Source organism: Ctenopharyngodon idella, chromosome 23 (assembly GCF_019924925.1).
Source record: "Ctenopharyngodon idella isolate HZGC_01 chromosome 23, HZGC01, whole genome shotgun sequence".
NCBI lineage: Eukaryota > Metazoa > Chordata > Actinopteri > Cypriniformes > Xenocyprididae > Ctenopharyngodon > Ctenopharyngodon idella.
The window spans coordinates 13,335,258-13,348,473 of NC_067242.1; the positions used below are offsets into that span (position 1 = coordinate 13,335,258).

Genomic DNA, 13,216 nt, shown 5'->3' on the forward strand with positions numbered 1-13,216 from the left:
TAGCTTCCAGATGTGTTATTTCTGATGACCTTCTCCAGTTGAGTTTCACCTCTTCATCTGGTTTTGATAGGGTCTGACCCACTTGCATCAACATAAAGTCATCCATCGTGATATCAAAGGTCAAAACGTTTTGCTCACAGAAAATGCAGAAGTCAAACTTGGTGAGTTCACACCCCTGAGAGCTATAACACAAATAACACAATGTACATTCTGCACTTATACTAATCACTATGTACTATGCTGTCTAGTGTAAAGATGTTAGAAAGTTATTTTGTTATTTAACATCGCAGTCTGATAGCCACTCCCCCTCCGCTATGGATGGGAAGCTGGGAAAGTTAAGTGCAGTAAGTGTCCAACATTCCACAGTTCGTTTTTTCAGTTAAATAAGTGCATCATCTGAGTATTTAAAGGGTTAGTTCACCCAAAAATGAAAATTCTGTCATTAATCACTCACCCTCATGTCGTTCCACACCTGTAAGACCTTCGTTGATCTTCGGAACACAAATTAAGATATTTTTAATGAAATCCGAGAGGTATGTGACTCGTCCGTAGAGAGCAATATAATCAAAACTTTCAAGGTCCAGAAAGGTTAAAACATTAAAACAGTCGACGTGACTGCAGTGGTTCAACCTTAATTTTATGAAGCAACGAGAATACTTTTTGTGCACAAAAACAAAACAAAAATAATGACTTTATTCAACAGTCTCGTCTCTTCTGTGTCATTCTCATACGTTGTTTACATCCAGCGCTTCCAGGTTCAACGTCAGAATGCCGACTCACTATTGGCCAGCTCCTGCGTCAGCGTCACACGCATGCTGCTCACGTGTGCAGCTTTTGCCAATACTGAGCCGGCTTTCTGACGTAAACACGGAAGCCTTCCCTGTGCTTACTGCGTAAGGATAATGACAGGGAAGAGATGAGTTTGTTGAACAAAGTCATTATTTTTGTTTTGTTTTTTTGCGCACAAAAAGTATTCTCGTCGCTTCATAACATTAAGGTTGAACCACTGCAGTCACGTCGACTGTTTTAACAACGTCTTTAGTACTTTTATTATAAAAAGACAATTTTATAATAGTCAAGATATTCAGTGTAGATACTATTAACTATTTTATCAGTAAGTACTTTAAATTATGAGAAGCTCGTAACTCCTTCAACATTAGTGTTTTTTTTTTTTTTTTTTTTTTTTTTTTTAATTGGTCCAATCTGTGTATGTTGAGGAACCTGTGACCCTCTGGAGTTATTAGGGCTTGTCATTGAGTTGCTTGAGTTTGGGAGACAGTTCAGGCTGGTTGCTATGACAACGCTGCCTGCGGTGATGAGGGAAGAGTGGCACAGAGGCAGATGGCAGCATGCACTTCATCAAAGACCTCTCCGCTCGTTACTGCACGCAGACACATTAAGGCCAAATCTTCCCGGTGTTTGTGTGTGTGTGTGTGTGTGTGATTGCGTGTGTTTTCAACAGTTGATTTTGGTGTGAGTGCACAGTTGGACCGCACCGTCGGTAGGAGGAACACTTTTATTGGCACACCATATTGGATGGCTCCAGAGGTCATAGCCTGTGATGAGAACCCAGACGCCACATATGACTTCAAGGTATTTCAAGCGATTCTTAATTACACTGTCACTTTCTTCTCACAGAACCTGATTGCTTTTGTGCGAGGGTCTTGTTTGGCTTAAGGCACATAAAGGCACCTAAAACACCTTTTTGTTACAGAGTGATCTGTGGTCGCTGGGAATTACGGCTATTGAGATGGCAGAAGGAGCCCCTCGTAAGTCCAACACAATGTAATATGATGTTAAAGTGCCCCTATTATGCTATTTTACAGGTTCTTAATTTTGTTTTGGAGGTCTCCTGCAATAGGTTTACATGCATCCAAGGTCAAAAAACACTTTCTCATAATATACATTGCAGCATCGCCTCTTTTCTCACAGTGTCTGAAAGGGTTTGATAAAGGATTTAGTCTCTCCAAGAGCCTACTCTGCTCTGATTGGTCAGATGGCCCAGTCTGTTGTGATTGGTCTACCATTTACAGCGCATGACTGAAATGAAAAGCCATATCTGAATTTCAGCTCTGGAGGCTTTCTCAGCATATGTATACACAGTGATATGAACAAATCAGTTTTACCATCAGTTTTCTCGCGTAGCCAGACCTTCAGACTGACGTCAGAAGGTCTGGACTCCATAGCAGCCAAGGACTGCCCAGAGGCCATCTGACTGACATGTAAAGCAACCAATCACAGTTTGTTTTGTTCCCGCGTCATGTTTAGGGGCGTGAAAATGTAACATCGAAGTCCGTACAATAACAGACCGGTGTGTAAAACCGTATTTTCCAAATATTTTACAGATTCTGTGCCACGAACTTTACATATTTCTCATACTTTTGAAAATCCAGCGTTTAGTTGAGCCTGATAAGCGCTTATTGTCACAGATGTAAACACGACTGTGATCTTTTTCCATGAGGGGGTTTGGCATCAGGCATCTTTGTTTCCAGGCGGACCGTTAAAGAACGTGACACACACGTCTCCTGGACTCTTCGGTTCTTTCTTTTGGGAGACAATAACCCCATTTAGTGTTCAGTTTGCAGAACTTTTACATTCACAAAGCAGCTATATTTCACACAACATGAAAGGTAATATCTGGAAAAGCATAATAGGGGCACTTCAAACACATGATGGTGTATTTGATATGACATTTAATATGAACACTGTGATCGCTAAATGCACACGCTTGGCTGTTTTCCTAGCGCTGTGTGATATGCATCCAATGCGAGCGCTTTTCCTCATACCCAGAAACCCAGCACCCCGACTCAAGTCCAAGAAGTGGTGAGTCAAACATGCCTGAACGCCACATCATTTTGAATATACACTGCCTGATGATAATAAAAAGGCCTGAGCGTCAAAACGGAGGAAACTCACTGGTTTGTCATTCTCTGTAGGTCTAAAAAGTTCCAGTCATTCATTGAAAGCTGTTTAGTGAAGAATCACAATCAGAGACCAAGCACTGAACAGCTCATCAAACATCCCTTCATCAAAGACCTCCCCAATGAGAGACAGGTCCGAATTCAGCTCAAAGACCACATTGACCGGACCAAAAAGAAGAGAGGAGAGAGGGGTGAGTTTACAATATTGATTTAATTGATTTTAATCAATCTTCATTTTAATGAACCCATATTGATTCTTAAATCCCAAGCTCAATCTTTTAGTCTATGCTGTTTTCTGTTTAAGCAAGAACAGAACTTCACCAAACATTATTTGTAGCACAACTCCCATCCAATAAGCACAGTAAACTTTGTGCTTTGTTACTTTTGATATGATTTGAAAAGTCTCAGCTTTCAAATTCGGTCAATTTTATCTTGAATTTCAAACAACACATCTCGTTTTGAAGTTCTTTAATGTGGCATCACAGATCGCTGTAGCGTCTCAGTTCAAGTGACATGTGAACTAAACATTTCTTCCTCTTTAGTTATAGCAAGAAATAAACCTGAATGAACAACAGAAGGTGTTGAAAGAAACAGTACAACTTACTGAAATGTGTCATGGCTCATGTAATTAGTTAGTCAGAGTTTCAACTGTGGAAAGACATCAATAAAACAACTTCAATGTCCATAGCTCATTAGTTAGGGGAAAAAAAAACTCTACAGAGGAGCATTTTGCTAAATATATACACTATATTACATATTTGTTATATTTTTACCTGTACGTGACTTATATAAATGTGTATTTATATAAATATATTTATAGCCACCATTTAAATGTTTATTTTTTTTTAAAAAATGATAAAATTATATTTTTACTTCAATTCGTTGAAGAAGATTATATAAAAAATGCCTTAATGCAATTTAAAAGCAATTTATTTACAACTCCTTTTATTTATTTGAGTGTAATTTGTAATTTAATAATAGTTTGGACTCTGTTGTTCACTTTAACCTTTAATATAGTAATGGACCAATTGTGGTACATTACAGCTTTAGTTGAGAGAGATTTTTTTTTTTTTTCTCCTTAAAGGTGCAGTAAGCAATTTCTTAGAAACGCTTGATATTTGAAATCACCAAAACAAATGCCCCTATACCCAAAAGGATCACACCCCTACCTTGATAGCTCCACCTCCAAATTCATAAACACGCTATGCAACACAGGCACCTCCCCCTCATGAATGGACACACCCCTTACTGCTGATTGGCTACAAGTGTGTTTTGGTGCTCGGTTCGATCCACTTTAAACAGCGTTTCTCAGAAATTGCTTACTGCACCTTTAAGAAAAATTGGCATGTTCTGTACTTGAGATATAACCAAATGAATCAATATCGAATCGAGATTGAAATCAAATTGAATCAAGAGCTTGTGAATCAGAATCAAATCGATTAATGTCAATACCCAGCCCTGGTTTCTGTAGAACATTAAGAATTATAACTGTATTTTGTTAACTTATTGTAATTCTTTCATTATTATTAATCATTTAAAATGCATTTTATTTATTTATTTTTTATTATTATTTATTATTATTATTATTATTATTATTATTATTATTATTATTAGTGAGAGTTGACCACTATTTAACAAAAACCTTTTTGTTTTATCCAAATGTGGATATGGATATTTTAGGATATGTGACCATTTTTCTCACAACATTCCTTGTCTTTAATCTTAAATGTTTCATTTCTAAAAACCTGCATCTTACAATGTTGTGTGATTTTTTTTTTTTTTTATGTTTTTTTTTCTTTCTTTTTTTTTCAGATGAGACTGAATACGAGTACAGTGGAAGTGAAGAGGAGGAGGAAGAGCGAGACATAGGAGAACCGAGGTAGGTAAACCTTTTACGCTCGCACACACAAGCACGTATATGTGGCTATAGTGGATTTACTTAACGTCTTGATTATTTAATGTCTTCCTTACAGCTCCATCATAAACATCCCTGGTGAGTCGACCCTGAGGCGGGACTTCCTGCGTCTGCAGTTGGCCAATAAGGAGCGCTCCGAAGCCCTGAGAAGACAACAGCTAGAACAGCAGCAGAACGAGGAACACAAGCGCCAACTACTGGCCGAGAGACAGAAACGCATTGAGGAACAAAAGGAGCAAAGGAGGAGACTAGAGGAGGTAAGACGAGAGGGATGTAATACAATTTAAAGACTGGGTTTGCAGCCATGTTTCTAAAATCTTCAGCATTAGAGTGATATTACATTTATTTTATTTACTTCTCTTCCAAAACATCCTAAACTAGTGGTTCTCAACTGGCTTTGTGTGTACCCTGATTACATTAAACATCAAGTTATGACCCAACACAAAACCAAAGTTGTTTATCAAAAAATGTCTGTAAATTCATTGGGATTTAGTAATAATATCATAAACAATATGCAAAATTATTAACAACAACAACAGCAGAGACATGGATCAAACATGTTTTTTAGCATTCACCATATGTCCAGGTGACAGATGAACAACAACAAAATATAGGAAGCATTTTCTTCTGCTATCCTGCATGATTTTATGCTTAGTTGAATTTTATTATTTGCATTTAGCATTGTTTGTCCTTGCAACCATACCGGAACAAACAGACAATATGCTTTGCTATCATTTCGGTTACACTCAGTCACATACTTCCTGTATTCTATTTTGGCTCATGAGATGACTGCCACTTTTTAATGTCACTGAGCTATGATCAGTCCAAAGGAAGGTTACCCGACATCTTAGGAATTCTTCAAACAGGAGACAAAGAAAGACGAAGATCATTGAGCCGGTAGAGATATTCCTGAGTTATGTGATGTAGGGTTTTCTCAGTAGGGGAGTGAGCAGAGAACCTGTGGGGATGAATCAGGTGGCCCGGCTGGGCGTCAACCTCTCATTCAATACATCTATCTCCCGCTGGTCCACTGTCAGACCGCCTCGTTTCAGCACAGCTCCTGTCAGCAGCCCCTGCTGGGGAAAGACCATTCAGCATGGCTGCGTGCTCCAAATGCATGGTCCTTTACACCGCCACCTAGTGGTAAAAAAAAGGAACTGCATATGTTAGTGTGAATCGAGGCCGAAAGTTGGAGTCAGCACTGAGATTTATATATAGGAATGGGAGTTTTGTTAATGAGGACTTGTGTTTATAATCTCACAGCAACAGCGACGGGAGAGAGAGCTCCGAAAACAGCAGGAGAGAGAGCAGAGGAGGCGCTATGAAGAGATGGAGCAGCTCCGCAGAGAGGAGGAGAGGAGGCATGCTGAGAGGGAGCAGGTACATATGTACACACATCCACAGTCATACATGGCTTATTGTGGTTGACCAATATTTTTGGGCCGCTCTTATTAATAAAATAGAAAGAAGGCAAGAAATGATTTGGAGAATATTTCAGGACTGAAAATGTACAATTGTTCAGGCTGTTATATATAGATCTATCACTAAAAACTAACCCATAATCCACTATGCAAAAAGAGATAGGGGTGCTAAACCATGCCAGAACTGACAACTGCACACTTATGAACAGGAAGAGAAGAAATGAAGTGACATAGCAGCTTTACACACATTTACACTCCACACTAACACCGCGCTAACAAACTCCCAGTGATTCACCACTACAGAGATGCACTTTATGTTCATAAATGGCACATGTGTATATAATTAGGTTGATCACTATATTTATTTTTTATGACAGATACCAATTAGTATTCAAGTGTTCAATAACTAATGTTTTATTTAATTATTTTGTTTTATTATATTTTATTTTATGCTTTTTTTTTCAGCATTTTCTTTCATTTTGAATGATCCCAGATTAAATATCAAGTCATTACCCAACACAGAATCAAAGTTGTTTATCAGAAAATGCCCTTAAAAACACACATAAAAATTGTTTACATAATATGTGTGTACTGTGTATATTTATTATGTCTATATAGACACACACACGCATATAATTAACAAAAAAAAAAAAAAAAAATATATATATATATATATATATATATATATATGTATGTATGTGTATATATGTGTGTGTATATTTTTTAAATATATACATGTATGTATGTGTGTCTGTTTATATATACATAATAAATATACACAGTACACACATGTTATGTAAACACAAACTTATTTTGGATGCTTTGACAGCATTTTTGACAGCGCTAAAAATTGATTAATATTATCATGAACACTATGCAACATTTTATGCAAATATGCAGAATAACTGATATGCAGAACCAATTTTTATTTAGTTTTATTTCTTCTTTTTATGTTAGATAGCCGTGACAACCAAATAATCGTTATTGAAATGCATTTTTTTTTTTAAAAACACAATATTGATGAATATTTTAGTACAAAAAAAACAATATTGTTGAAAAAGAATTTACAATGAGAAAAAGATTTTATATTTAGGTCAAATAAGGTGGTGGAAAAAAATTATTTTTGATCTGTCTCGCCATGTAAACACACATTACTGCTAGGAATACGTGAGGGCATATGCAGACTTTCTAAAGCAGACGTGCACGAAGACAGCGTATCTATCCATGCAAAACCCTCTGTTAATCATATGTAATCAGACATGCACTTTGTTCTCAACGGTAACTGTCTGCCTCAGTCCCTTATTTAAAGCATTCTCTCCAGTCTATGACTCACTTCCTTCAGGGAGGGAAATGTTCTGCTGGCTGGTATGCATATTTAAAGCACTCATCCACCCTTTCAAATGCAGTTGGGCCGCTTGAGCCCTGTTCAGTAGTGAATGAGGACATCTCAGGGGCCGTGTGTGAGAGTCTGTGTAGAGGCAAATAAGAATGACTGAGCTATTAATGACAGTGAAGATTCACCAGCTCTCATTCATGCCAAAAGTTAAGCATTATAAGAGATTTAGCAGTTCTGTAACTTAATTTTAATTAGACATGCCCCTTTCCTCAAACTCCACCCTTCAAAGATCCTGTTGAAACCACTGTAATGAGAGATTAAGGGAGAAAGCAACAGCTGCTCATGAAGCTGATCTCACTGTTAGCTTGCTATACATATATGGACTGCCTTGTGAATTTGCGAAATGATTAAACTGACAAAAAGCACCTCAAAGTCCCGCACTCACTTGAGACAACTAATTCAGTAATATGTGCCAGGAAATAGATATTCTCCACATTCTCTAAAAATCAAGGCTTCAAGTGCCTTTAAAGCAACAAAACACAGCATTTTTTTGCTGTCATGAATCATTTCGTAGTTTCGTTGCAAATGACAGTGAAAGTGTCTTCCACAATGTCTCAGTTTAGGGACATATAATCCAGATGTCTCTGTTTTCAAAATCTTTTCCTAGACATCCTTTCAAAAAAGGATTCTTTCTTTTAACACACTTTTTTCTCTCCATATACCTTTTTGTAAAGTCTTTCTGCTTGTTTTTCCTGTCCAAGTACACTGCCACAAACCTGTTTTGCTCTGTACACTACTGTTCAAAAGTTTGGGGTCTGTAAAGTTTTTAAGTGTTTTTGAAAGAAGTCTCTTATGCTCACCAACGCTGCATTTATTGATGAAAAATACAGTAAAAACAATACTATTGAATATTATGTTAAACAGTACTATATTAAAATATAATTTATTCCTGTGATGACAAAGCTGAATTTTCAGCATCATTACTCCAGTCTTCAGGGTCACATGATCCTTCATAAATCATTCTAATATGCTGATTTGGTTATTATATCAAACTGTTGAAGACAGTGTTTGCTGTTTAATATTTTTGTGGAAACCGTGCTACGATTCTTTTAAGACTATTTGAATAGAAAGTTCAAGAGAACAGCATTTATTTGAAATTGAAATCTTAGTAACATAAGTCTTATTGTCACTTTTTATCAACATAATGCAGCCTTGCTGATTAAAGGTTTTAATTTACTTCAAAAACATTTTTCGAACTGTACTGTAAATGTATGTTACCACCCTACAGATCTATCACCTGCAGTAGATGATAAAATATCATCTAAATCTAAAAATTATTAACTTACTGCTAAAGGTATTATTAGAAATATTACCATCAACATCCCATGGCATCTCTGTCTGTTATGCACCCACTGTTTAGAAGACAATAAAAGCACATTGAATTAGTTTCTGTGCTGCACTGTCATTTTAACAGACGTGGATTTATTCCAAAGCAACGTTTTCTTTGGTGTGACATTCCCCTGGAGCAGTCTGGGGTTAATTGCCCTGCTCTGGAAAATTAGGATCAGGGTACTAAGTAACTCCCCAGTGCATGGATGGCTCATTCCATGGTTTAAACCAATGACTTCTGGGTAGTGAGCTTATCCCACACAAGGTCACAAGGGATCTATGCAGGGCAGCAAGTTATTATCAGGGTTTCTTACCTTCAGATTTGCTTGATTAATCTTTCATTGTTTCACTTTTAAACTCTTTGAAGGCCCTGTCATCTCTTTTTCATCTCTTTCTTTCTCGCTCTCGCTCTGATGTGCTGCGCTATGGGGTTAGGAATATATCCGTCGGCAGTTAGAAGAAGAGCAAAGGCAGCTGGAGATTCTTCAACAGCAGCTTCTCCAAGAACAAGCTCTTCTGCTGGTAAACTAACGTTTCAACTATCACCTTTAAAGTACTTGCACTTCCTTTGTTTTCATCTTCTGCACTTATGGCATCTGTCGGTCCCCAGTGTACTCAGAGAGAGTATCGATTGTGCGAATTGATCTGGGGTGTTTGGGGTTTGTGGCAGCTCTTTTTGTTATTGCTCAGTTCTCTGGGATATTAGACTCAGGATCCATGGCTATCAGGCCATCGGTGGGATTAGCTTATAGATCTGTTGAGATCTTTCTAACCTCTGATAGCCTCCAGTTATTTTTAGGAGTACAAAAGTCTTGCCCTGTTAGCATTATTTTGTCTCATGTGGAGCATCTGCTTCATATGTCCCTCAAATCTTGCTCTTTTCACCTCATTCTCGTTCTCCGTTGTGTCTAGGAATATAAACGGAAGCAGCTGGAGGAGCAGCGTCAGGCTGAACGGTTGCAGCGGCAGCTGCAGCAGGAGAGGGCCTACCTGGTCTCGCTGCAGCAACAGCAACAAGAGCCACGGCCTGCTGACAAAAAACAACTGTACCACTACAAAGACTCTGTCAACCCTAGTGACAAACCGGCCTGGGCCAAAGAGGTACAAATGCATCTGGTTAGGACTCTTACTTTATTAGTACTATGTAAGGTTGTGTGAAAATTTATGTTTTCTGATTAATCGCAATCTTCTTTTTAATGATCCCAATATTGTGTTATAAAATCCTGAATGTGAGTTTGCAATTAAAAGTAAATATACCACTGAAATAATGGCAAGAAATGTCTTTGTTTAGTTGTCTTCGTGGACTTCATGCAAAAACTACGAAGCAATTCACGATCAAATGACTCTTATGAATTGGTTCTTTTTAGTGAATCAAAAACCTACACCACATTAGCGTAGCCCAATTCACAAAACAAGGGACTCCTTGTGATTTAGTTCTTTTTAGTGAAATATATTCAAATGAATCCGAATCAAATACATTTTTTTTTAGCACTGCATCGAGAGCTTATGAATCCGAAACAAACTGAACCAGGAATCTGTATCGATACCCAGCCCTAGTGCTCTTTATCAAGATTCTACAGTTATTGATTATAGACATTATCAGAGATTTATATGTCATTTGTTCTTACTAATGGCTTCATTTAATCCACTAATTGCCCACATGATGTATCTTGCTTCCTGTGAATAACTTTTCCATTGGTTTCAGAATCCACTGGATGCTTTTTGGTTATCATGCTCTGAAGCGGCCCTCCTTGCATCCTCAGTTTTGTGGGTCATAATCTGAACGGTTTTATTGTGCTTATCTGAATACAGGTGATGGAGAGAACTAAGAGTAACTCCCCTCGAATCCCTCCCAAGAAGCACCATTCGTTTAACAGTCCTGGAGAAAAACGTGTCGGCCACCTCCTCCCTCTTGACCAGAACCCCTCTAATCAGCCCACAAGGCCCCCCTCCTACCCAGCAGCCTCCCACTCGAGAGAGATGGAGCTGGTCGAGCCTCAGCTCAGGATAGTCAGTGGGCCGAACGTTCCTAGAATCCGTGTGTCTTGTGAGCCAGATCCATCCCAGCTGCTCAGGATGGTCCAGCCGCAGCATGAGCAAGAGTCCCGGGCCCGCAGTTCAGGTCCCTCCAGCAAAGGGGCTGATATTGAGAGAGACTTACATGTCTCAAAGGTCTGCCTCCGCTAGCATGACTCCTTTTTTCATCATGACCTATACGCTTACCGATCTGGTCATGGTGTATTATCAAAAAATTTATGGGGGAAAATATATTTTTCCCAAATTTCTATCGGGGCATTTGGATGATCACTTCTGGAATGCCTTGTCTCTGTTTTCCTCTTGTTCTCCGGGTGAACGTGTTCCTGTCTCCTAGTTAGTTTGGTGGATTTTCCTAAGACAGCTTCTGCTCTTGCTGTCGTCTTGTTCTAATTTTCCATAATCTTCAGTAATCTTCTCTTTGATCTCACCTATCGCTCCTTTTCTTCTCACAGAAATTTGATGACAGAGGAGCAGGGGTTTGTGGGGCAAAGATGAGAGAGGTTTGGATGTGTTGGGCTATAAAAGTAGCTTTAGACCAGTGGTTCTCAACCTATTTGACTCTAACAACTTCCGTTATCAAAGACGATTTGAATCCATTAAATTCCATAATCACAATTTTTTTAATTTCCATGACTCTGTCTTTGTTTAGTTGTTTTTGTGGACCTCATGCAAAAACTACAAAGCAATTCACAATCAAATGACTCTTATGAGCCAGTTCTTATATTTAAGTTATTTTATATTTCATGATGACCCTCATTTTAAATAAAAATGGTATTTGTTGGGTGAACAAATTGAAATGGGAACTAGGGCTGCATGATATTGGCAAACACTGATTTTGGGGGGAAAACTGGGGGAGAAATTCTGCGATTTTAAAAAATAAAATAAAAAATCACCAGATGACATGAAATAGCTTGGAAAGAATTAATCATTCTAGAATTATTAGGGTGATTTTGTAGGGAGTGAATCTGCATAGAAAATAATAAACAAATTACAAGTAGATACAAATACATACAATAAATACAATAGACGATACAAATGAAATAAACAGTGCTTTGTTTTTCAGTTAAGTCTAACAGTATTCAGTACAGAAATTGAATAATCAAATGTAAAATAACACTGCATAGTCTTCACTGTATAAATTAAACATAATTAATCTTTTTTACAGCTAGAAAAGTGATTTTCTCTTTGTATTTTGTTGTTTGACTAACATTAATGGCACAGCCGACAACAGGAATATTAGGCTACTGTCACTTTAAGACAGAATGCACGGATCTAATATAACGATACGCATCCGTTTTCTTTCTCAATTGTTTGTTCACGTAAGCCATAAGCGACCGTGTTTACGAGGATACTCACCGAGACATTTTCACATAATTTGTTGTTCAAGCACAAATAGACGTGGAGGGGAACAGTGTTCGGTGTTCGTGTGCTGTGGGTGCACACAGAAAACAGCGTGCGAGATCCAAATTGAGGTTTTTTTTGTGCTTTCTCACTCAAATGGTTTAAAATCACTTGAATGTTTAAACTGACAGGACAAAAAAAACCTGTGGAAATGCTAAACTTTCTCTCTATGATGATTAAACTTTGCAATTAATCCGAGAATCACATGCGTTTTGAACCGTGGTGTCTGATCCATATGGATCAACTACGCTCCCAATACTTGACATCGCACATCCTGCGATCTGACTATCGCGGCATCGATGCTAAAGCGATGTTGTGCAGCCCTAATATGAACAGTGATTTATGCTTAAATCTTTATTTTTAGCTGTTTTAGATCATTGTAAACTTTTTGTCTTTTTTTTTTTTTTTTTATATTTTTAATTCATTTGCTTCGCCCTTGAAGTGTGCTGAGACCCCCTAGTGAGTCTTGGCCCCCTGGTTGAGAACCTGTGCTTTAGACATTGTTACAGTTAAAGGATTGTTGATAAGGGGTTGTGTGTTACTTGTAGATAAATTGTGCTCTGAAGACTCTGAGTCATTTCAGATCCAAACCTCCCTCCCATTCTCAGAGAAGAAATGAACATGGTTTTCTCACTAACATGTCTTTTTCTGTCTCATTGGACACTTGACTTCTAGATTGGCTATAAACGATTCTTTTCATGTCTGGAAATGCTTGTGAATGGTGCATGACAGTTTTGAGGCTTGTTGTTTGAATTTGAGACAGCTGTTCAGAAACAGCTACTTTTCAGCATCTCCT

The 13,216-nt window shown here is 37.9% G+C and overlaps 1 protein-coding gene across 13 annotated transcripts in view; it reads left to right on the plus strand.

The window, feature by feature from the left end:
* The window catches only part of tnikb (TRAF2 and NCK interacting kinase b), a 65,863-nt gene that overhangs the window by 29,365 nt on the left and 23,282 nt on the right, over positions 1-13,216 (plus strand). For 5 of the 13 annotated variants that reach the window (XM_051882627.1, XM_051882634.1, XM_051882632.1 and 2 more), the window contains exons 6-16: positions 71-161; positions 1,463-1,593; positions 1,715-1,769; positions 2,745-2,823; positions 2,937-3,112; positions 4,734-4,800; positions 4,895-5,093; positions 6,100-6,216; positions 9,418-9,504; positions 9,895-10,098; positions 10,795-11,154. In XM_051882627.1, the coding sequence (XP_051738587.1) occupies positions 71-161; positions 1,463-1,593; positions 1,715-1,769; positions 2,745-2,823; positions 2,937-3,112; positions 4,734-4,800; positions 4,895-5,093; positions 6,100-6,216; positions 9,418-9,504; positions 9,895-10,098; positions 10,795-11,154 (1,566 nt within the window). The remainder of the gene's footprint in view (positions 1-70; positions 162-1,462; positions 1,594-1,714; positions 1,770-2,744; positions 2,824-2,936; positions 3,113-4,733; positions 4,801-4,894; positions 5,094-6,099; positions 6,217-9,417; positions 9,505-9,894; positions 10,099-10,794; positions 11,155-13,216) is intronic. The other 8 variants (XM_051882637.1, XM_051882638.1, XM_051882639.1 and 5 more) reach the window with 6 other exon arrangements.